Source organism: Nelumbo lutea, chromosome 1 (assembly GCF_056320005.1).
Source record: "Nelumbo lutea isolate HS-2025 chromosome 1, American lotus-T2T, whole genome shotgun sequence".
Classification (NCBI taxonomy): domain Eukaryota; kingdom Viridiplantae; phylum Streptophyta; class Magnoliopsida; order Proteales; family Nelumbonaceae; genus Nelumbo; species Nelumbo lutea.
This window is the reverse complement of record NC_142684.1, coordinates 44,552,595-44,577,817: the sequence shown is the minus strand read 5'-3', so window position 1 is coordinate 44,577,817 and position 25,223 is coordinate 44,552,595. Positions and strand designations below refer to the sequence as shown.

The 25,223-nt window shown below is 38.6% G+C and overlaps 1 protein-coding gene across 1 annotated transcript in view; it reads left to right on the top strand.

The window, feature by feature from the left end:
• The window catches only part of LOC148874475 (lipase class 3 family protein), an 82,974-nt gene that overhangs the window by 32,683 nt on the left and 25,068 nt on the right, over window positions 1–25,223 (top strand). Inside the window, exons 8-10 of the mRNA XM_088965313.1 lie at window positions 4,260–4,325; window positions 4,496–4,572; window positions 9,671–9,952. Coding sequence (XP_088821439.1) covers window positions 4,260–4,325; window positions 4,496–4,572; window positions 9,671–9,952 — 425 coding nt within the window. The remainder of the gene's footprint in view (window positions 1–4,259; window positions 4,326–4,495; window positions 4,573–9,670; window positions 9,953–25,223) is intronic.

Genomic DNA, 25,223 nt, shown 5'->3' with positions numbered 1-25,223 from the left:
GTTGGAACATTAAATGAGAAAACTAGTTGTTAGAGTATTAAATGCAAAACTAAATGTTACAACATTGAATGAGAAAGTAGTTGTTAGGAGTTATTGGAGCTTTTAATGATCTAGCTGTTAGAAGTCCACTAACAACTAGCCATATGATTCTATGTTTCTTGGAGCATGATTGTGGACTGCATTGTGGAAACTCATGGGGCACTCAACTTCAATTCTCAAGTGCATACCATCCAAAAACTGATGGACAAACTGAAGTAGTGAATCGTTCTCTTGGTGATTTACTTCGATGTTTAGCAAGTGATCATCCTGCCAATGGGACTTTGTTTTGCCCCAAGCTGAATTTGCATATAACAGTTCTAAGTGTCGGTCTTCTAAAAAGACCCCATTTGAAGTAGTCTATGGAAGGAGTCCAAGTCATATACTCAATAGAGTGCCATTTCCTAATCCAGGTAGGAGTAGCATAGAAGCTGAGAAACTTTCCAATCACATCCATGAAATTCAAGAGCAAGTTAAAATGAATATCGAAAAGGCGAATAAGCAATAAAAAGAAACTGCAGATGTTCATCGTCGACACTTTGAATTCCAAGAAGGTGATTTGGTCATGGCATATTTGAGGAAGGAAAGGTTCCCAAAGGGTACTTGCTACAAGCTCAAGTATAAGAAGATTGGCCCTTGTTGCATCTTAAAAAAAAATTGGTCCCAATGCATATAAGATTGAGTCACCATGCGGAATGACAATTAGTCCATTCTTCAACATTACTGACTTATATCCTTGTCACGGTGACCCAAATCAGTCCTCGACCACTATTGATGATTTGGGAATTTCATCTTCACTTGGAAGATCATAGATAATTGATATTCTTGATTTATGTTTAAAAAGTACGGGACGAGGCACTTACACACAATATTTGGTTTGCTAGAAGGACAAACCCGCATCAGGAGAATGATGCAATCAACAATCATGCTCTAAGAAACATAGAATCATATGGCTAGTTGTTAGAGGACTTCTAACACCTAGTTCATTAAAAGCTCCAACAGCTCCTAACAGCTAGTTTCTCATTCAATGTTGTAACAGTTAGTTTTGCATTTAATGCTCCAACAACTAGTCTTCTCATTTAATGTTCCAACAACTAGTTTATTCCCTATATAAAGCCTTGTAATCTCAAGCCAATGGCATAGAAATCTTCCCTTTGTTTTGAGAAGCCTAGAGCCTTCTTTGAGAGTTGAGACAATTCTCTCTTTGGGTGAGTGAGTCCCCAACCAAGTTGCTCCATATTGTAAGTCATATTAATAGAGTTTCATCCAATCTCCTTATTTTCTCTAATTCTCTAAGCAAATTTCTTTTACATTTTTCCTTCATACTTGAGCTGCATCAAAACCCATACACTCATGTCATTATGATCTTATTCTAGGGCCTATCCTATCCACTTTAGGCCCACCCAACTCCAAACTTCCAGCCGGAATTAGACCCAACTCTAGGAATTGTTACATGCCTTCCATGATTTTTTCCAAGAGCGAGAAAACTTATTGCTTACTAGACCTCATGATCACTGAATCCATATGCTGCCTGGGGCCCCACCCACTAATATGAGGCTGTACCACTACCCCCACTATCAGTGACTAGAAATTGAGAAAATAGTCCAAGAATTGCTGTCCAAAGGTCATATCATAGTTTTCAAGGCGCCAAGGCGAGGCTAGGCGACAGGGAGGCGCCTAGGCGATGAATTTTTTTTAAGTAAAACCATATATCCTAGGGTAGTTCCCTAGGTTCTATAACCATATTTCCTTAATAATTATTCATAATTTTCATAAGAAAAGTATAAATTTCATGTTTAAGTCTAGAAAATCAACATTTTATTAGAGGAAAAAGAACAAAGTAAAGACAATTCAAAAAATATACAGGCTGAACCTGTACTTTTGTTATAGGAAAGAAGAAAAGAAAAGGTGGAAGAAGAAGAAGAAGAAGAAGACATGGAAGAAGAAAATTTGTTGATTAGACAAAATTTTAAGTTCTTCCTTTGCTTCTAGGTTCAGGTTTTGAAAATTTTGAGGGTTCAATCAAGGATCAAAATTTCGATACGAAATGCCCCATATCGGGTGTATTGTATTGTATCTTTGGGGTCCTGATACTTGTTTACAGGTGTTTTCGGGGACCCATTTTTTGAAATAATATATATATATATCTATATATATGTATATATATTTATAAATGAAATTGAAAACTAAAGAAATAAAAAAATAGGGGAAGTATCGTTATAAGTACCGATACACCTCTGCCAATACACATAGGTGCATCGGTACTATGAACCATGGGTTCAATACGGCAGTTAGCAATGTTGCATTGATTAAATCCTAACAGAATAAGAAAATAATAAAAAGAAATTAGTATATAAACACATAATGGGGCTATCCAGCCCAGTTTTCCCTTGCTGGATCAACTCAAGGCCGAAGCCCAGAAAACCCAGAGCTCATGAAGATCAAGAATTTATGGCCACAAGACCCAAATCAAGCCCCAGGGCACTCGGTGTCTAATTCCACCTTCCAAGCAAGTCAAAGCACACTGAGGACTTGCTAGATTTATTCCACAACTCAGCCGCAGGAGAGCACTCAGGTGTTCTTAGGACCTATAAGTGCCTAGCTGCCCACTACTACTGTAAGGGAATGAAAAGGTCCATTCAGACCTACATCAGCAAGTGCACCACCTTCCAACACAGAAGTATACCACTCAATCTCTGGTAGGCACTCTCCAACCTCTACCAATTCCAGAAAGAATCTGGGAGGATGTGACCATGGACTTCATCACTGGTCCCCCTATCAGTAGGTAAGTCTGTAGTTCTTGTGGTGGTTGACCGACTAAGTATGGTCATTTCATAGCTCTTCCACACCCATATATGACAGCCTCAGTTGCTCGAGCTTATATGTAGCCAAGCTACATGGCACTCCTCATCAACAGAGATTCCCTGTTCATGAGCTGGTTTTGGGAGGAATTTTTCAAGAACCAAGAGGTCAAGATGATGCATTCTACGAGCTACCATCCTCAGATGGATGGTCAATAGGTCATTAATAGGTGCTCTGAGATGTATCTCAGATGTTTTATTGGTAAGGACCCTAAGCAGTGGATAGTTTGGCTACCATGGGCGGAATATTGGTATAGTACAACTTATCATATTTCCACTGGCATGGCACCGTTTTCAGCTGTTTATGGGAAGGAATCACCTGCCTTTGGTCCCAAACATCACCTGATGTGGGCCCAACAGAGAATGAAGTTAATATATGATAGTAAGGCACAGAGAAATGGAGTTTTCAATAAGGGATTGGGTTTATCTCAAGTTGCAGCCATACAAGCAGACCTCCTTGGCTCATTGAACATGGCAGAAGCTTTTGGCCAGGTACTTGAGTCCATTCCAGATCCTTGAAGCAGTAGGTGAGGTCGCCTATAAATTGAACCTGCATGCCACCTCCAAGCTTCACCTAGTGTTCCACGTATCCTTATTTAAGCTGAACCCCACTCCAGCTGTGGACACACCACCACTTCTACTGGAATTTATGGAGGAAGGAACATTACAAGTGGAACCGAGGGAAGTGATGGACTTTAGATGGATCAAGCAGAGTAAGAAAATAACCAGGCAAGTCTTAATTTCCTGGAAAGAACATACCTCCTTAGGATGCTACATGGGAATACTATTTGAAGATGCAGCAGAAATTTCCCCAATTAAACCTTGAGGATAAGGTGCCTCCTAAAGGGGGTGGGACTGATAAATCCCAAGGTCCAGCACTGCGACCAGTGGGCCAACACTCCAAACTGGCCAACCATCTAACCCATCACAGTGTCGGTCCAGATTTGAGCCAGCCCATGAAGCCACTAGTTAGATATATCTACACCAGAAGGCCACGCCACCCAGGTTGTTAGACACCAGCATGCATGGAATGTGATCTCAATCATTAATAATACTCTCTCTTCTCTTCTCCCCTTCCTCTCTTCTCTTCTTTTTTTCTTCTTCTCCAAGGTATCTTCTGTAAGAGGTTGAGCCCCCTCTGAGAGGCTCAGATCTGGTTATTGTATGCCCATGTTCATTTTAATGGGCACTCAAGATGGTATGGCATGTATAGGAATTTCTATTCCTAGTTATTTGTGTTGTTTATAATGATGATGCATTGATGCTCTTTTGGGATTTCCACTGAACTGTTGTGTCATATATGGAATCTTATTGTTTGTTATTCATTTTTTTGATCAGTTTATTGTTGGTTATTCATTTCAGCTTTATCTCTTGGGGAGCTCTTTGGTTGAATCACTCTCTGACACAGAGTACTCAAAATTGATATCGGTACGTGCTTCATTTATTAAGCTCAGTATTTGTTATCATAGGACTTTTTTCACATTGCATGACTGTAATCTTCAATTTAATTTACATTGTTTTGCAACCATAGAATTGCTGTTTAGCAATTTCTAGAACCTCTCATGTTGGTTACTTTCTGCTGGCAAAGGTATTTGCAGGTGAGGTCTGTGATCTCAGAATTGAGAGAGAGATTCCAGTCACATTCAATGAAATCATACAGGTCTCGCTTTCAGAAGTAAGATTCTCCAAATTCTATTTAGAATTTCAGCCAATTTTTTGTAACACTTTTTTTTTCTTTTTTCTGACACCCCAATGAATGGACTGTAGCTAATCAACTAATCTGATAGTGATTCACACTTGAGAGTAGCAATGCATAATGGTTGAATAAGCATTTTATTAATGATCAAATAGGAACTATCAAAGGATACAGCATAAAAATTCCAAAGAGGTGCAAGTTGCAGCCTCAAAATCAAATTAGGATTACAATTGAGCCCAAAATAAATGATCCCTATACATACACCCCTTGCATAGCTTGAAAGTTTGCCACCCCATTAACTGATATCCTCTCCCAATGAACTCTCACTGTTATATTGGAGGTTAGCCACTTGAATCTTCTCATCACCTCTCTAGAGGACCAAGCTACAGTGTCCGGCTCCTTCAGCCTTGCAGTTACCAGTTTAGAATCACCTTCAATTAGGAAACTCCCATAATTCAGTTCTCTAGCAATCTGTTCTCCCTCTAGAACTGCTTGGACCTCTGCATTAACCTCATCCCCAACTCCAATTGGACCAGAAAATAAGGTTAACAATCTGACCCTCTGCATTTCTAAAAACTCCTCCAATACCAGAAGGCCCAGGATTACCAAGGCAGTTACCATCAAAGTTCATCTTGATAGAGCCTTCTTTTTGAGGCTTCCAAGCTACTATAGGATTGTCCTAAACCAAGGAAGATTTTGCAACAAATTCCCAGTTTCTCCACAAGTCGACAAAGGAGAATTGTGAGAAGAGATCCAATGCTTTAGGCCAATTGGTAGCCCTGTTCACAATGCAATCCCAAACAGTAGCCTCATCCCTCTCTCTTTATCATTAAATATCCTGGCATTCCTTCCCTTCCATACTGTCCACACTAAAGCATCCCTAGAACATCTCCATAGAACTTTCCCTCTCCTCTGGCTACTTGAAGGTAGTAGTGTGGAAGAGCCCACCAATCTGCAGAGGCACTATCCACTTGCATCCAAAAAGACCAAAAATCTGTTCCTAAAGTTGTACAACAAAATGGCAGGAGATTATTTCTAGTCCCTGATTTGTGTGTCTTTTTTTTTTTTTTTTCTGGTGGGCATGTCTATACTTGATGTCTGTGAAAAGTTGATCCCTCTCTCCTCCCTCTTTCCCTGTTCTCACTCCCCCTCCCAAAAAACAAAAAAAGTTTGTTACTGTTGCAAATTTCTTAGGCAGGATGATTGTTTGAGTTATTTTTCTTGTTTTAAAACCTTCTCATGTATATTATTGTATTTTTTCTTCCTGCTGGTTAAGCAACTTGCTACTTGAGGTTGGTTGATGTCTTGCTTACTGCAGTTTGGTTATATTTAAGACTTTTTTATGTTTTAACCTTTTCTTGATGAAAATTTCCATTCTTTAAATCTGGTATTAGATACTAAAGAATCAACCTAAGGGCTAATCAATGATATGTTTAGAGTATGACAGTAGGTGGCTAATTCATCATCCACTAGAAGGGTAACTCAAATGCAATGCATTCCATGAAGGAATGGCTGTATCAAGATGAATTTTCATGGATGTAGAATTGGGGACCCAAGCCCATCTAGAATAGGTGAAGTATTCAGAAATGAATGCAATAACTAGATTTGTAGTTTTGTACTTGGGACCAATTGGAGCAGGAAGTTCCATAAAAGGCAGAACTCTTGGCAGTGTTAATTTGGGATTCATACATTCTTTAAATTTCAAGTATATTGTCATAGAGGTTGACTCAACAGTAATGCTTAGATGGTTGGAAAACATAAATCGAGCAATACGTTAGTTTAGACAGATTCTTAGAGAAACTAAAGATTCAACCCGAGAACTTGAAGAAACTCTACAGTAGGTTAGAAGATCAACAAACAGTTTGACCAATGCATTGGACAAACACAGGGTATAGATGGATACCCTCATATGGAATCAACTTAGTTCAGACAGATTCCTCCTCATATGGAATCAACTTATGATAAGTGATTAGGAAGGTTTGTGATGAATACCCTCTCTTGAGTCTAGAGATTTCATACCTATGATCCAATACGAGGATTGTTTTGTGTAGATAATTCATCTATAGCCAAGCAAATTGCCAATCGGCCTTGGTTTCCTCCATCACAAGGAGCAATAAACTTTGATGGCTACCCAAGCCCATCACAGATAGGAGAAGCTTTCAGAGAGGCTACATGGGATCCCATTGGCTTTGTACCCATAGACTATTACATTATGACAGAATTGAAGGCTTTAGTGCAAGACATAGTTTTCAAGCCGCCAATGCGAGGCTAGGCGACAGGGGGGCGCCTTGTCGCCTAGTCGCCTAGGCGATGGATTTTTTTTAATGTAGAAAACATAGATCCTAGGGTAGTTCCCTAGGTACCATAACCATATTTCCTTGAGAATTATTCATAATTTTCATAAGGAAAGTATAGAGTTCATGTTAAAGTATAAAAATAAACATATTCATGAGAAGAAAAAGAAGGAAAAGAAAATTCAAAAAATATAGGGGCTGAACCCTTATTTTTGCTATAGGAAAAGAAGAAAAGAAAATGTGTTGATTAGAAAATGTGTAGTAGTAGTAGTAGAAAATGTGTTGATTAGACAAAATTTTGAGTTCTTCCTTACTTATTGGTTCAGGTTTTAAAGTCTTTGGGAGTTCAATACAGCATTTAGCAATGTTTATCTTGATCAAACCCTAACAAATAAGAAAATAATAAAAAGAAATTAGTACATAAACGCACAAATGAATATTTTAGTTTAATGGTGCCTATTTTATAATTATAATGTCAAAAAACAAAGAATAAAAAAGTATTTTATAATACATAGTACAAAACTGTTTGGCGATTAGGCGAGGTGAGCCTCAAAGGGTGCCTTGTCGCCTAGGCACCTGCCTTGGTGTCTGACAACTATGGTGCAAGGGTTGTAACTCATGTTGACATTGAAATTTCAGCAAGTGAATGTGGAAGTGGAAGGAGACTCCAAAGGGGTAATTGGCTGGCGGCAGTGAACTGAAGGCTCATGGAGATTTAAACACATGGAGAGAGAAGCTAAATCTCTGATATATAATGTTAACGTCTAATTCAAATGGATCTGGAGATTTGGGAATGCACCGGCAGATGGGCCATCCACCAGCCAGACAAGGTGTAGGAAAGATGGATATTTATTGTGGAACATCCCTCTTGAAATAGCTATTTTTAATGAGTCTTTATTTCCACGCTTTCTTAGCCTTTCCTTTCAGAAAGTTCTTGTGGAGCATCCCTCCTGAGATTGCTCTTTTTGACAAGTCTTCCTTTCAGAAATTTCTTATTCCAAGCTTGTTTATTGGGTTATATGTTTGCAGCCTTATTTGCCTTATTTTGAATCAACAAAAGTTTCTTCTCTTCATCTTTTTAATGATCAAAAAGAAGATAAAAATGAATAGCTTCCAATAACAGAATTGAAGTAGTTGATGGTTCCAAAATCATATATCAGGATCATATGGTTAAAGTGGTGTTGGCAAACCCTGCAAAGGAGCTGAATATTAGCAGGTTGATCATTGAATGAAGTTTAAAATTGGTAATAGGCAGGGTAGAGGAGGATGATGGAATATGGGATACACTAATGAAAGAAGGAAGTTAAGTGACTGATCCAGTATAGAACTAATAGAAGTGAACTTGCAGTGAGTTAAAAGAAGTGATAATTCCTTTGCATATGCACTTGCTAAACAAGGGGTGGGAAGGGATCAAATGTTTTGGGCTAAGTTGTAATCCTTCTTCTCTATGTGGGGAGAGGTAAGAGTGTCTACCTCTCCCTGTGCCTTTCTGTACTTGTATCTGCTTTCTTAATTCTAATAAAATGCTTCTGTTATTGATCCAGAAAAAAAGATTCATACCCAAGAACAGGATACACTCACTAGACTTGCCCTAATGACATTTTAAGTCTTCTTACTTGAATGAAAGTTAGATTGGCTCATTTCCTCATCTTAGTGGGTAGCTTCCCTCCATTGGAATCCCCAAATCTTTTACCCAACCTTACAATTAAGAAACAAATGTTCCACCTTTTCACATATTAGACACTTGCCAGTTTGATGTTTTCTGGTTTTAGTTTTTGTATTTACTTAGTCCAATGTCTTGGGTGTGGATAGTGGTGTACTTCAGAGCTTTTATTGGACAGTAGCGTGGAGTGTTTTGACAGTAAAGGTAATTTTATTAAAAGTGCAAGTCGTGAAGTTGTAAAAAAAGGGAATGAGACCCCCCCCCCCCCCCCCCCCCCAAAAAAAAAAAAAAAAGAAAAGAAAAGAAAAGAAAAAAAAAGCATGTTGTCTTCACCATTTTAGCTCCTTCAAACCAAAAAAAAAAAAAACTAATAAGAAGAAAAGAAAAAGAAAATAAAAGGAATTGACCCCCCCCCAAAAAAAAAAAAAAAAAAAGAAAAGAAAAGAAAAAAAAGCATGTTGTCTTCACCATTTTAGCTCCTTCAAACCAAAAAAAAAAAAAACTAATAAGAAGAAAAGAAAAAGAAAATAAAAGGAATGTGAAGTGAAAGTGAATTATATAGATCTTTCTAGTCAATTCATTCTACTCATTATCAAAATCTCAAGTCACACTGTTGAATTTGTTGAGCACCAAAGCCATTCAGTGATAAAGGAACTGATATCCTTTAAATTCTTTGCAGAGCTCTACATTTATTCACAAAAATCCTCTAGTTCCTGTTCTAGGCTTGGGCTTTTTGACATCTTCATGTGTGTATAAAAAAATTTTATGTTACAACTTACATGTAATCTTGTATTGTAGTCATTCTGTGTCTCAGCCTTTCTCCTCTTTTCCTGCATCTTCTTTTTGGGGGAATTTCCTTCTCTTCTTATTAATATAATTATACCATTCAAAAGAAAGAAAATATTATGCTAAATTTAGAAAAAAAATAATGGACATCTAAACAAAATCTTGGTTATCGAGGTCAGGATCCTAAAATTGACCAAGTATTGATTCAATTTTTGCAATCGAGTTGTTCTTTTATCCTTGATGCAGGTTGTTACAGGCAAGCTATGTCTGCTGACTGCTCATATATATATATTCATTATTGTGTTTTATTATGATTGATTCCTTTTCTTTGCAGAATCTATGAGTTGTGCATGTGTGGTACTGCTTCTCTGTTCTTAGGAATCGAACAATTACCACAGTTTCCACATTTACAACAATGGCTTGGCCTTACAATTGCTGGTGCTGTAGAGCTTGGCCATATAGTAGAATCCCCTGTTATAAGGACTGCCACATCAATTGTTCCTCTTGGATGGAGTGGCGTTCCTGGTGAAAAGAATGGAGAACCATTGAAAGTTGATATCACTGGTTATGGATTACATTTGTGCACTCTGGTGCAGGCTCAAGTGAATGGCAACTGGTATTGCTTCTTTGTTATCACATGTTTTGTTTCCTTGTAATCACTTCTATGGCTCTAGAATTGTTTATGATCTTTTATCAGTAACAGAAATATATTAATTGTAAAAGCTTTTACAGGAAGCATGCCCAAAAGGAAAAGAGAAAATGAAAGAAAAGAAAATAAGAATGAAAGAGGGGGTATGAAACCTACCCAAGAAACAAAAAGGAAAAAGGGAAAAAATGGCGAAGTTCTCCTTAGACATTCACAACCCAACAAGAACCAGCTACAGCTTAGAAAACCTTCCCCTTGAAACCCAGCCCCAACCAGGCAAAACGCCCAGCCATAGTAGAACCGAAACTGGCCAAGCAGCAGTCCAAGGCCTCCTAGTAACCAATCCTCAAAGCCCCAGGAGATACTGCCATTTTTATTAGATCTATGTTTTTTGATAGGTAATAGTAGTGAATTTTATTAATAAATAACAATATATACAATCAGTACATTCCTCCTTAGGAGATGCAGCCTCTCACATAACAACATAAAAACAGGTTAGAACTGAGCCCTATATAGATGATACCAATTGACCCCTTGCTTGGCTTAAGTGTCAGCCAATCCATTAGATGATCTTCTTGTTCATTGTATTCTTAAGGTCATGTTGCTGGTTAACCAATTAAGCTTCTTTATTTCATCTCTATAAACCCAAATGGCAGACTCCTGTTCTTTAACCATCGCACCACCAACTTATTTATTTATTTATTTTGATAGATTCCCACCACCAACTTATTCAACTTAGTCAAATTCCATTCAAGCCTTGAATTACATCAAGGAATTCAGCTATAATTGAATCCCCCTCCCCCACTGGACCTGAGTACAAAGCAACAATATGACCATCTTTATCTCTAAATATCCCCAATACCAGAGGGGCCTGGATTACCTTGACCATTTCCATTTAAATTCAGTTTGATAAAATCTTCAGTAGGAGGTAACCAAACATAGGGTTCTGGTTTGTTTTTTGAATAGCTGTCTTCTACCATTGGCCTTCTTGTCAAAATATCATCAAAAGAAAAAATGCAAAACTGTCCAATATTTTAGCCTAACATATCAGCCTAGTCATTACACATTCTTTCATTGCTTATACACTTCTCTCTGTAAAAAAATTCTGACATTCCTTAAATAGTCCACAACAATTTTATTTATTTTTTTGATAATTGAATGAAGATTTTATGAATTGGAGAAAAATCTTTACAATCAGCCTAAAGAGAGGTGTGAGATTCGATCTCCCTTCAAAATAACACTTTCTCAAAGAGTAAACAATTACAAAGCAGCCCAAAATAACAGTTTCTGATTGGCCCCTTGTTTAGCAAAATAGTTTGCTATTACACTTGCTGATCTGTTCACTCATTGAAATCTAACTGTCATTATCCCTTATTACTCGTTAGCCAAGTAGCTTTATTTAGAAGATCCCTATAACACTAAATAACAGAATCCAGATCTGGTAGCCACTCCACAACCATCTTAGAATCTCCTTCAATTAGTAAATTCCTGTAGAGGAGATGGGCTGAATGGCCCATAGACTGTCATTTCATGTTATGTTATGTTTCTCTTTGTTATGGGCCTTATTCTGGGCCCATACTCTATAATGTTCTGTTTTTTGTATTTTTCTGCCCACTCAAGGGCCTCTCTGTAATTTATCAAAGATTAACACCTTAATAAAATGTTTAGAGTGTTAGAGTGAGGTTAAGTTCGAAACTCTCACTCTTTAACACTCATTGCCGCCAGCTCTCTCTCTTCCCTTCCTCTCTTGTTTGTTTAGTTTCTGTTTTGCATCTAATCTCAAACAGTTCCGTACATCAAGTGAACTGTTTTCAACTATTATCCACCCCAAATAGTACACAACAATGCTGCCTTAGTACATCTCCACTAGATTTTACCCCTTTTTCTAGACCAAACAAATATATCCAAGTTAAACAAATTGTTGAGATTTGTTGGCAAGTTCTATCTACACCCAAAGAAGGAAAAAAAAATCATTCCCAAATGCATGTAACAAATGAATAGGGGTAGGTGGCAACAACTCTTACTATTAGATTTGCATAGAATGCACTGGTTAGTGGATGCACAAAGAAAGGGTCTCTGTTTTTGCAAACTATCCAATGCATGTAGCTTACCACAGTAAACTTCTCCACAAAAAGCACTGGATTTGGGGGGGGGGGTAGCCCTACATCAAATTTCAATTGACAGGATGAACTAGTGATTTAAAAGGCACATTTTAGGGTATGTGCCATGCCTAGGTCCCAAGCACAATACTTTCACAAGGCATATACTTGGTGCACCTTGTTCTTCAGCCCGGGCATCCTCCTTTTGAAAATTTGCTCATTTTCTGTTTTTTTATGCCTATCAGCTAGGCTGGGGGTGGAGCTTCCGAACCCTAACCAAGCCCTAACAAGTCCGCCGATGCTCCAAAAGTCTAATATTTGCTAATATTGCTTATTCATTCATCCTAATAAAATATATTTTTAAAAGACAATGAAAATTATAAAATCTTTTTTATAGGGATTAAGAATTTATGACCCTAATATGGACTTGTTTGGGCTTGCCTTGAGGGATTGGTACAAAAGCAGCTCGTAAAATCAGAAATGCGTAATGTTTAATAACATTAGCTATTTGAAGTAATGCAATTGGGGAAAAATAAAGAGATTGTGAGTTTTACATGTTTGAATATGTTTCATATGTTATGCCTGATTTTATTTTTAAATTTCATTTTAAATATGTTTTACATGTTATTTTAATTTGAGATAATAGGCCTTTTCAAACATTTATTTTAAAATTTAAATTTATATGTTTAATTAATATTATGTTGCCATTTTTTGGCATTTTGAAACTTTTTTAGCATTTTTTTTGAAAGAAGGTAAAGTATGATTGTATTAATAACTGGTCCTGTGTAGATCAGAAGTGGTGGTGCCTCATTTGCAATTTGCTGATGACATAATCATTTTCTGTGAAAATTGTGATGAATCCAGTTTAAGGAATGTGAAAAGATTGGTAGATGAATTTCAACAGGCCTCCAAACTGAAAGTCAATTGGGGAAAAAGCTGTGTACCTGGAATCAACATTGAAGGGGGGGACATCCAAGCCATGGAAAATTTGCTAGGATGTGAAGTGAAAAATTGGCCTCTAGAATATTTAGGTATGCCCTTGGGTGGGAATCCGAAAGCTGAAAGCTTATGGAAACCAGTGGTAGAGAGGTTCACCAAGAAGTTGACAATGTGGAAGAGAAATTACATATCCTTGGGTGGAAGAATCACCTTGATAAAATCAACCCTAGCAAACCTACCCACTTATTTCCTCTCCACCTTTAAGATCCCGGTGAAAATAGCTAGGAAGTTGGAGAAGATTATGAGGGACTTTTTGTGGGAACCAGGTGATGAAAAGAAAGATCATTTAGTGAAGTAGGAGCAAGTTTGTTACCCTAAGGAACATGGTGGATTAGGTATAAAGAATCTATTAAAGAAAAACAAGGCCCTTCTAGGGAAATGGCTGTGGAGATTCCCTTGTCAAGAAGATAGGTTGTGGCATAGGGTCACTAAAAGCATTCATGGTGAAGCAAATAACGGCTAGGATGCAAAACTAGCCCCCAATGCAGCTCCAATTTCTCCTTGGAAGGCAATCTTTGAGGTATATCCAACCTTTCTTCAATTTATCAGGTTTGATGTTGATTGTGGCAACAAAGTTTTATTCTGGGAAGACCTTTGGGTTGGGGATGTGCCTCTTATGGTCAAATTCCCAGACCTCTACTCCTTATCAAACCATAAAAACAAACCTGTTGCTAGGTTTGGTGTGCTTTCAGATTTAAGGATCTCTTGGGATTTTGGTTTTAGAAGAGGGTTGGGGGAAAATGAATGTGAGTCTCTAGTGCTTTTGATTTTGTACAGAAGATGGGCCGAATGGCCCATAGGCTGTTTATCCTTTCTTATCTTTTATGTTCTTTGCTGTAATAGACCTTATTCTGGGCCTATTCTTTCTATGTTATGTTCTTTTAATTTCTTGCCCAACTAAGGGCCTCTTTGTAAATTATTAAAGTTTAACTTAATAAAATAGTGTTAGGGGTGTAAGAGGAGAGATTAAGGTTCGAAACTCTCTTTCTCTGAACCCTTATTGCTGCCATCTTCTTCTTCATCTTCTCTTAGAAGAATGATTTCTGTTGTTTTATTTTGATTTCTGCATCTGTTCTAAACAGTCCTTTATTCTCAAAAGATTGTTTTTCTTCTTGGTATCAGAGCAGACTTGTTTTTCCCTCTTTTTCACCTTTTTTTTCCATACACAGTGTGTATGGAGAACTGAAACGTACGGACTGTTAAGGACTCGATTCTGCCCAGTTGTTAGTGGTTTTTGGAGAGAAGTGGACTGACTGTGTCGCCTCTTTGGCTGATTCAAATGTACTGCCCGAAACCTTAGTTTCCTAGAGAAATCTGTTTGCGAGCTCCGCATGGTATTTGGATTGGGTGATCAGTGTTTGGAGGTTTTCTGATTTCTTTCTTGAAGACCGAACCAAGTTGGTTGGTGTTCCGTGTAGTCTACAAGGTGCGGCTGTTTCTCCCTGCTTTCGGGTGTGACTCAGATTTGTGGTACTGCTGCATTGAGGTAGGCTTAACACAGTCCTTGTTCCATCTTCATTCGGTGTCTTTTGAAGTTGGTTGAAATCCTTTTGAAGTGTTTAAAGTGATGAACTCCTCAGAGATTAAAAACAAGAATGTTGCTAAATCCGGGCAGGTTTCGGGAGCCTTTGTTGACTCTTTACTGACTATGACCACAGTCAAGCTGGATGGAACTAATTATCTGGCATGGTTACAATCGGTAAAGATTCATATCTGTAGTAGAGGAAAGTGGGGTTTTATCTCCGGGAGCAAAAAGGCTCCCTCAGAAGATGATCCATCTTATGAGAAGTGGATGCAAGAAAATTATACTGTTATTGGGTGGCTTGTGAACTCAATGCACCACAGATTAGTCAAGCACTATTTGTGGATGAATTCAGCAAAGGAAATCTAGGATAGTGTTGCTGAAACCTATTCCCAAAAATTAAATGTGGCTAGAGCTTACAAGTTGAGAAGTGATGTGAAGAATTTAAGACATGGGGAGAAATCTTTAGCTGTATACTTCTCAACACTGAAGTCTTTGTGGCAAGAAATAGATTTGATAGAAGCTGTAACTTGGGACACCACTAATGATGCATGTACCTACAGAAAACTAGTTGAGAGAAACAGGGTGTTTGACTTCTTAACTGGACTAAACCCAGAGTATGATATTACAAAACAAAGTGTTTTATCCAAGGATAGTGTCTCACTTCACAAGTATATGCCTTGGTAAGTAGTGAAGAGAGCAGAAGGATTGTCCTGGTTCAAGGGGCTGGTCTAAATGATCACTTTGCTAATATGGGAGTGAAACCCAAAGGGGTTGCAAGGACTCCTAGTGGCTCAGGGAAGAAAGCGTTTGTTTGTGAGTATTATAAAAGGCCAAAACACACTAAAGACAAGTGTTGGAAATTAAATCCTGAGCTTCTACCTCTTTGGTCTCAGAAGAAGCATGACAATAAAAGGGTAGGGAGTGCTAATACTGCTGTTGGTCTAGATAGTGACAAGTGCCATATTGAAGAGATGACAGCTAGTGCGTAGTTAGCAGCCATGAAAGCAGAATATGAGAAGTTTGGGAGGATGATCAGTTACCTAGAGGGTGTGACTTCTTCTTCCAACCCTTCAAAAAATTCAGCCTCTTCTGCATTTGCTCATTCAGGTATACGGGCTTTTGCCAATCATGCAACCATTTCAGGTAATCGTAGGATCCCTTGGATTATTGATTCAGGTGCTTCTGATCATATGACCAACCTTTCTACCTTGTTTGTTTCATATGATTTACTTTCTGGATGTGACAAAATCACCCTAGCTAATGGTTATCTTGCCTCTATTTCTGGCAAGGGAACCATCAAGGCTACAGATTCCTTGTTCCTACCTTCTGCTCTTCATGTACCTAGACTAAATACAAACTTGTTATCTGTAAGTAATCTAACTAAGTCATTAAACTGTTGTGTAACCTTCTTCCCTTCCTACTATGTTTTTCAGGATCTGGAGTCTCAGAAGGTGATTGGGAGTGGCCATGAGGCGAATGGAATATACCTGCTTGATACTCTGGGACAGTGCCCTGAACAACCTGGAAAAGCTGCTTTTGGGTCTATATCTACAGAGTCTATCAGTCGAGTTATGCCATTTTTGTTTGGGTCATCTTTCTTTTTCTGCATTGAGTCATTTGTTCCCTAAACTGTTTAAGGGAATTAGTTTGTCCAGTCTTCATTGTGAGTCTTGTGAGCTGTCAAAGCATTGTAAAAATAGTTATCCCTTGAGTAATAAAAGATTTTCTCCTTTTAATATTGTGCACTCTGATGTGTGGGGGGCCTTACCACTTACCCTCTATGGGTGGCTACAAATATTTTTTCTTGTTCATTGATGACTTTTCTCGGTTTACTTGGATATTCCTGATGAAATCCCGTGATGAAGTTCCTAGACTTGTGAGGCAATTCCATGAATTTGTCCTAACCCAGTTTGATACCAGGATTAAAATTTTCAGATATGACAATGCAAAAGAATATTTTGAGAAGAACTTGTCCTGCTATCTCTCTGACTTAGGGGTTATTCATCAAAGCTCCTGTGTTAGGACCCCAGAACAGAATGGAGTTGTTGAAAGAAAAAATAGACATATTGTTGAAGTTGCAAGAAGTATTTTGTTTGCCTCACATGTTCCTACAAAGTTTTGGGGTGATGCTGTTCTCACTGCTACCTACCTTATAAACCGTATGCCATCCAGGGTTTTGGGGTTTAAGTCTCCTTTCAATCTCCTTCATCTGGACAAGGAGCTTTTTTCTATTCCTCTTCATGTCTTTGACTGTACTTGTTATGTACATATTCCTAGTGTCCAAAGACATAGATTTGAACTAAAAGCCCACAAGTGTATCTTCCTTGGTTATTCCCCCACACAGAAGGGTTACTGTTGCTTTGATCCAAAAACTGGTACTCGATATGTCACAATGGATGTCACCTTTGATGAGCTTTCTTCCTTTTATGATTCCTCTATGGAGGGACATTGTCCAAAGGGGGAGGATTTGTCACAGGTCTTTGCTCTTCCTCTTCTTCTCCCAATTGAGTCTTTTATTGAGTCTCTTCCTCCTTCAAATGAATAAAGGGAGGATCAGTCATTCCACTCTTCCTATCTTAGTGTTCCTCCCCCTTTACCTCCTCGTCCTCTCTTTAATCCCAGGATGTATCAAAGGCAAAGATCCATAAATGAGCAGGTTGTTTCCCCTACAACACATGAGCCTCATGCACTTTCAGTTACAGATGAGACAACAGGTACTGTTTCAGCCCCTTTGGAGCCATCATTCCCAGACCTTGATATTCCTATTGCTATTAGGAAAGGAAAAAGGAAGTGTACTGCACATTGCATTTCCAAACACCTTTCTTATAGTTTGCTTTCTCCTTCATATTTTGCCTACCTTTCTTCTGTTGCCTCTAACCCAATTCCTAGGTCTGTGTCAGAAGCTCTTAATATTCCAGGAGGGATGCTATGAGATCCGAAATTGATGCCCTGCACAAGAATGACACTTGGGAAGTGGTTGATTTGCGTGAAGGGAAGGATCCAGTTTGCTGTAAGTGGGTTTTTACTATCAAATATCATGCTGATGGCACCATTGAGAGGTACAAGGCTAGGCTGGTTGCAAAAGGTTATACAAAGACATATGGGATTGATTATCTGGAGATCTTTGCCCCTGTTGCCAAGATGACCTATGTGAGAGTTATTCTATCTTTGGTTGCTCACTCTGATTGGCCACTTTATCAATTGGATGTAAAGAATGCATTTCTAAATGGAAAATTACATGAGGAGGTTTATATGTCTCTTCCTCCAGGGATGTATGAAACATATATGAAAAGAAAGGTATGCAAGCTGAAGAGATCTCTTTATGGACTAAGACAGTCCCCTAGAGCATGGTTTTGGTGGTTTAGGGCTGCCCTTGTTAACTTTGGCTATGTACAGACACAGTCTGATCATACTCTCTTTGTGAAGAGGAGAGGGCTCCTAGCAGTTTACCTGATTGTGTATGTTGATGATATTGTTGTGACTAGTAATGATGTTTCAGGAATTAATGATCTCAAATCTTTCCTCCATACAGAGTTTGAGATCAAAGATCTGGGGGAATTGAGATACTTTCTTGGCATAGAAGTTGCTAGATCCAAGGATGGGATTCTTATCTCTCAGAGGAAGTATGTTCTCGATTTGCTCTCTGAAACAGGGAAGATGGGTGCTAGACCAGTTTCTAATCCTATTAATATGAGTCATAAACTCTCTGTTTCAGATGGAATATTGTTAAAAGACAAAGGAGTCTTCTAGACTTTTTGGAAAACTTCTTTATCTATGCATGACTTGACCAGACATTGCATATGCTGTCAGTTGCATTAGCCAATTCATGCATGTTCCCCGGGATACTCATATGGCAGTAGTAGAGCGAATCCTGTGTTATTTGAAGGGCTCCCCTGGAAAGGGAATTCTGTTTGCCAAGCATGGCCATATGAAACTTGAAGCCTATACTGATGTTGACTGGGTTGGAAACATTGATGACAAAAGATCTACTTCTGGGTACTACAGCTTGGTGGCTGGTAATATTGTCTCTTGGAGAAGCAAGAAACAATCTGTTGTTGCTCGATCTTCAGTAGAAGCTGAATACAGAGCCATGGCACATGGAGTTTCTGAACTATTGTGGTTAAAATCATTGAAGGAGGAACTGGGGATTGAGCATGACAAGCCAATGATGTTATACTGTGATAATCAGGCCGCCATCAACATTGCTCACAACCCAGTACAACATGACAAAACTAAGCATATTGAAGTTGTCAGACGCTTCATTCGAGAAAGAGTGGCTTTTGGTGAAGTATGTCTTCCTTTCATCACCTCTGGAGGACAGTTAGTAGATTTTCTCACGAAGGGCATTCCCAAGGAGAAACTTTGGCATGATACTGGCAAGCTTGGCATGATTGACATCTATGCTCAGCTTGAGGGGGAGTGTAGAGAAGATGGGCCGAATAGCCCATAGGCTGTTTATCCTTTCTTATCTTTTATGTTCTTTGTTGTAATGGGCCTTATTTTGGGCCTATTTTTTCTATGTTATGTTCTTTTAATTTCTTTCCCAACTAAGGGCCTCTTTGTAAATTATTAAAGTTTAACTTAATAAAATAGTGTTAGCGGTGTAAGAGGAGAGATTAAGGTTCGAAACTCTCTTTCTCTGAACCCTTATTGCCGCCATCTTCTTCTTCATCTTCTCTTCCTTAGAAGAACGATTTCTGTTGTTTTATTTTGATTTCTGCATCTGTTCTAAACAGTCCTTTATTCTCAAAAGACTGCTTTTCTTCTGATTTCAACATTTGAGAGGGTCTACTTGGACCAATCTATAGCTGATTGTAGAGTTTGGTCCCCAACTTCTGATGGTTTATTTTCCTGTGCATCTTTCTTTGGTTTGCTCACTCACAATGATCCTATGCGGGTGAACTTCCCAGTGAGAGAAATCTGGTCTAAACCGATCCCTCCAAAAGTACAAGCCTTTTGTTGGGAAGTGTTCCTAGGGAAGTTTAACACTTGTGATGTGCTATAGAAAAGGAGGCAAAAAAACTGCCTCTCTCCTCGTGTGTGTCCTTTGTTTGGGTTGTGGTGAAACCCTAACCCACCTACTTTTATCCTGCTCTTTTGCTTTTGGTATTTAGAATGTTGTTTGTTCTCTCTTTGGATGCAGATGGGTTCCCCCATAGGATGTCGTAAGTCTATTCAGCCCCTCTTTCCTGTGTCAACAGAAGAAAAGAGGAAAGTGCTTATGGAAGGCAGTAAGAGCAGCTACAGTATGGACTATATGGGAGGAAAGAAACCTAAGAATTTTTTCTGGAAAAAGTAAAATAAAGGAGGAAGTTATTGAAGCCATAAAAATCAAAACTGCACATTGGGTGAAGGCCATGGAGATATTCAGAAACTACTCCACAAATGAGATCCTAAGAAATTGGGCTGAAGTAGCACAAACAGATGCACCCAAAGTACTTGTAACCATGGAATGGAAGCCACCAGCATTGAACAAACTAAAACTGAGCTTTGATGAGAGTTCTCTTGGCAACCCAGAAGGGCAGGCATAGGGGGTGTGTTTAGAAATTATTTGGGTGTGGTGGTGGCACTCTACTCAGGACCAATAGGTTTTGGTGACTCAATACAGGCTGAATCTCTAACCCTACTTCAAGGTCTAAAGATGGCTGAGCAGATAGGAATAACATATTTAGAAATAGGAGACTCACTATTGGTCATTTCTTGGGCCAAAAACATCACATCAGTACCTTGGAAACTCAAATTTATCTTCAGAGAAATTAACACACTTGCAAGAAGGATTAACACTCAGTTTGGTTGGGTCAAACGGGATGCAAATGAGGTGGCGGATACCCTAGCAAAACAAGGGGCAAATAGATCTTCATTGTCTTGGGCAGAATTGTAACTGATTGTTGGAGATTGCAGTTCAGATTAATGTTCCTCTGCAATCTTTATCTATTGTAACTGAATTTCTCTATTATTAATGAAAATTTCTTGCTGATCGAAAAAAAAAAACTGGTCCTGTGTACAACGAGTAACTGTACAAAAAAGGACCTCACAAAAAGTCCACTTTCAAAAAAGTATGATCAGAAAAAGTCCACACTCAAAAAACTTTTTTAGCATTCAGTATGTATTGACAACCAGCTCCTAATGGCATCCATGGCTGAATTGATGACCTCGGCTTCAGAAGTGGATTTCTGATTAAACAATCTTCTGTTTGTTTCTGACTACACAGCCCAGAGCACTGCTGGAGGAACAGAAGCCCAGCAAAGTCTCCCTTTTTAGCATTTTTTTTTTTTTGCATTCATGTGCCTTGCTTTGGAAATCCGTGGGCGTTGCCTTGCGCCTTGTGCCTTGGGCGCAAAATGCCCCATTGTGTTTTTTTCTGCATTGTTCTTTTGAAACAGTGGGAAGAACTGAACTTGTGGAGAGGAACAAAGAGAATTGAAGAAAGAGGCACACAAGAAAGACCTTTAGGATGTGGGGTCCAAATTTGCCTATCTTTTTTAGGGGAATCCCAACAAATTTTCTCAAGAGTAAGCAACAAGGCCACAGTCTTGTCAAGCTCACCATCCATTAATCCCCTTTTAAAACTAAAATCCCAACAACCACCCATTGGAACCTCAAGAGGGTTTTTTTTTTTTTTTTTTTATACAAAGAGACAACAAACAAAGAAGGAAAGATGTCCTTGATAGGGGAATCCCAACTCACACATCCTTCAAAAGTAATACAAAATTCTTAGAACAGAGATCATACATGGCTGAGCTTAGAAATTGAAGAAGAATGTCATGTGTAGCTTTCTTCGGTGATGCCGAAGTTTTTGAAGAGATACACAAACATCCCAATCATTACCCTCCACACCATGAATATTTGCCACCACTTTGTGCTACAATCTTTCTCTTTAAAATTACCTTTTCTAAAGCCATTTCCCTAGTAAGGATAAATTCTCCGCATGAAGTTCTGTACTTTTTCTAATTTTTTTTTTGGAAAAGGTAAGGTAATTTTGTTAGGAAAGTTGAAGATAGAAACAGAAACCTGGCATGAAAAGGACAGAAATCTGTACTTTTTCTAATTTCTTAGCCTCCTTTTGTGGTATCCTAAACACTATTATTGGCAAATTTGCAAGTGTAAATTAATGTTTTCTTACCTCTTGGAGAGATATATTTCCTCTTGCATGCTGCCAATCTTTTCACAAATCTCTCTAAGATTGGATTGCAAATCTCCTCTCCTTGGCTCCTAGAGGAAGCCCCAAGTAGTTCAAAGGCCAAGAGGTGACCGAACACCCAATGGAACCGGCTATGGACTCTAGGATACTGTCAACCATACTAAGGCTAAGTTTGGGAGTGCTTAAAAATATGTGCTTATTCGAATAAGCATTCATTTTGGGCTGGGACCACACCATTAAGAACTTATCTGCATTTGGGAAGTAAGCCCAAAATAAGTTCTTATTCTGAGAATAAACACTTATTTTCGAAGCCAAAATTTTGGGCTTATTTTTAAGTGCGTATTTCCTTTCTGGCCCATCTTGACTTGCTACATCATTTTGAAAATACCTATACTACCCCTGTTCAAAATAAGTGCTTTTTTCACCAAACACTCATAAGTGCTTATTACAATAAGCACTCCCAAACTTGGTGTAACCCCTGCAATACAACTTTGTCAAATTTGATTTTTGAATTTGACATTTGCTCAAACATCTTAACCAACAACTTCAAATTTCTTGCCCTCCTGAGATTATCACCTTCGCAGAAAACTATTATAGTCTACATACTAAAGATGAGTGAATGCAATGTTATTCCTTCCAACTCTCCACCCATTACAGATATCTTCTCAATAAACTCTAGAAACTATTTTTAAAAAAACATCAGCTATCAAGGTGATGAGAAAGGGAGAGAGTGGGTCCTCTTGTCTTGAATTTCTACATACCAGAAAGAAATTCTTCATCATTCCATTAGCCAAATTCAAGTAGTGGCATGATTGCAAACACCCTTCTACCCATTTAGACCATTTATCACCAAATACACCATTTTTCATCACATCTATAGGAAAGACTAATACACAAATCATAAGCTTTCTTGATATCTAGTTTGCACACAAAACCTTTGCCACCAGATCTTCTCATTTCCTCAATACATTCATTAGCAATGAGTATTTGATTGGTAATCTACTTGTCCGCAATGAATGCCCCTTGAAATTGAGTAATATTAAGAGGAGGTACAACTTTAAGCCTTAACGAGAGGACCTTTGCAATGATCTTCTAAATGCTAGTCACTAAACTGATTGGCCTAAAATCCTTTGGGTGGACGACTTTAGACTTCTTCAAGTAGTGCTAAAAAGTAACTTTGGTGCCTAGGCTAATGAAATGTCTATCTACAAAATCATTAAACACCTTGCATAATTTATCTTTCAGAATCTCCTAATAATCTTGATAAAAATCCATAAAAATGCTATTTGGACCTTGGACCTAAGATCTATCCATTGAAAGAATCTATCTCTTTATCTCCACAACATCAAAATTCCTTCCCAAAAATTTTGCATCATCATAATTCAAAACTGACCACTCGGTCCCTCCAACCTTCATTTTGTCACCCAAAGGCTTTTCCATCTCTCTGCTTGTAAAATGCCACTCCTTTCCATGTTATTCTTCTCAACTCTTCTCTCTATCACTCCTATACCTTGTGAACAAATCTGGTTGAGTTAGCCACATATTCTCAAGCCTAGAAGGGGTAGGACCACCCAACAACTCTTCAGGCCCTATCCTAATAGGACAATGGTCTTAGGTAACTCTTAGTCAGGTTCTAGAGACCATCCCCTCCCAATGCTCTTCCCACCCTAAGTTAAATAAGAATCCATCCAATTTTGAGCAGAGAGGATTCTTAAAGATTTGACCAGGTGAATTGAGCTTGCAATAAGGGAAATATCCTTTAACTCATGGGAATCTATAAACTCATTGAACTTTTTCATGCTTGTTGAAACTTGCAGGTGTGAATTATTTGTTTTATTAGAGAACCTGATCACATTAAAATACCCACCCAAACACCAAGGCCCATCCCATAAACCTGTTTTTGCATAGAACTCCTCCAACATTTCGTTCCTCTCCTTTTGGCTTGTCAAAGAACTGTTCAACCTAAAAGCTTAAACTGCCAGGTAAGGTCCCTGAATAGGTTTTTTTTCTCTAACATATCCCCTCATGTGAAAGCCCATCGGGCTTGAAACATGGACAAACACAGGCTCACCCTTACCTTGTGCTGAAATTTAATTAATTATAATGGGGGGTGAGGAGGATTGAACAATGGACTACATGGTCAAAAAGGATCTGATACCATTTCAACCTAAAAGCTTATGCTGTTAGGTGAGGTTTCTGTATAGGTTTTTATTCCCTAACGTAGCTTTTAGGTCCATACACATGAGATTGTTCCCAAGTGAACCCCTCCAAATTTTTGAACTTTACAGACAAAGAACCTACCAATCAACTCTTTCAATGGCTCCACTACTTTGGCCCCATTTGGTTTGTGGGAATAGTGGTCTGGAATTGGAATCGGAATGGGCTATTCCAATTCCAAGTGTTTGGTTAGGCAGAATTGGAATCCCATTCCCATTCATGCTGGAATGGCATTCCCCCATTTGAGGGAATGACCATTCCCTGCCCCTCCCTTGGGAATGAAATCCCATTCCTGTTGATTCCAATTCCCATTCCCATTCCTGTCTGAACCAAACAGACTATGGGAATAGACTATTTCGATTCCGATTCTGACTGCCAACCAAACGGATCCTTAAGTCCTCCATAATGTAAACTAGTCCTCCTGATGCTCCCCAGGAAGGGGCAATAATCCAGCTTATTCCCCCTAAACACCATAGACTGCTAACTCATTTTCTGTCCAATTTTGCAAACTTTTTTCTGAAACAAAACAATGTCTTGCTTTTCACTTTTCAAAAGGTCATTGATCACCCTTATCTTTCTAGTACTACCAAGCCCTCTTACATTCCAACTAATAATTTTCCTGATTTCTACTATAAGAGACCCAACTCTAACCAAGGGTGCATGGGGTCGTTGGAAGCATGTTTCTTGAATACACTTTCATCTTTTCCTGACCTTTCAATTGTAATCCCATCTATTCTATCACCTACTTGGGCTGTCTCATCCTTTGATAATCTTTTCTCTTCCATTCCTCCCTCTCCACTAACTTGCTTCTCCAATGATCTAAATATCTAATTCTTCCCTTCCTATTCCTTCTGTTTTAACTCTTCCAACATCTCACAAATCAATTGCCAAATTCTCTCACCCTGCTCCCTTTCATCCGTCCCTAATTGCCATCTCACAAATCCTGCCCCACTTTTCCCCTAATTGCCATTTCCCACCTCCTTTACTCACTCCTTCTGGTAATGCTCTGTGAACTGGTGTGTCTATTACAGGCACAAGTGAATCATTAGTAGCCAAAAATGGTTAAGCACTCATTACTGATTCTTGGAGTTCTGGACATGGATGGGAGAAGAAGCTGAAGACTGATTCAGTTCTTGGAGAGACTCCAAAACCTAATCCTTTTTCCCCTAACAATTTTTTATAGGAAGTACCATCAGAGCCATCCCTGCCTTCAAATATCAACCTTACCCTGTATACCCCTGTATGCCCCTTTCTGGCTCA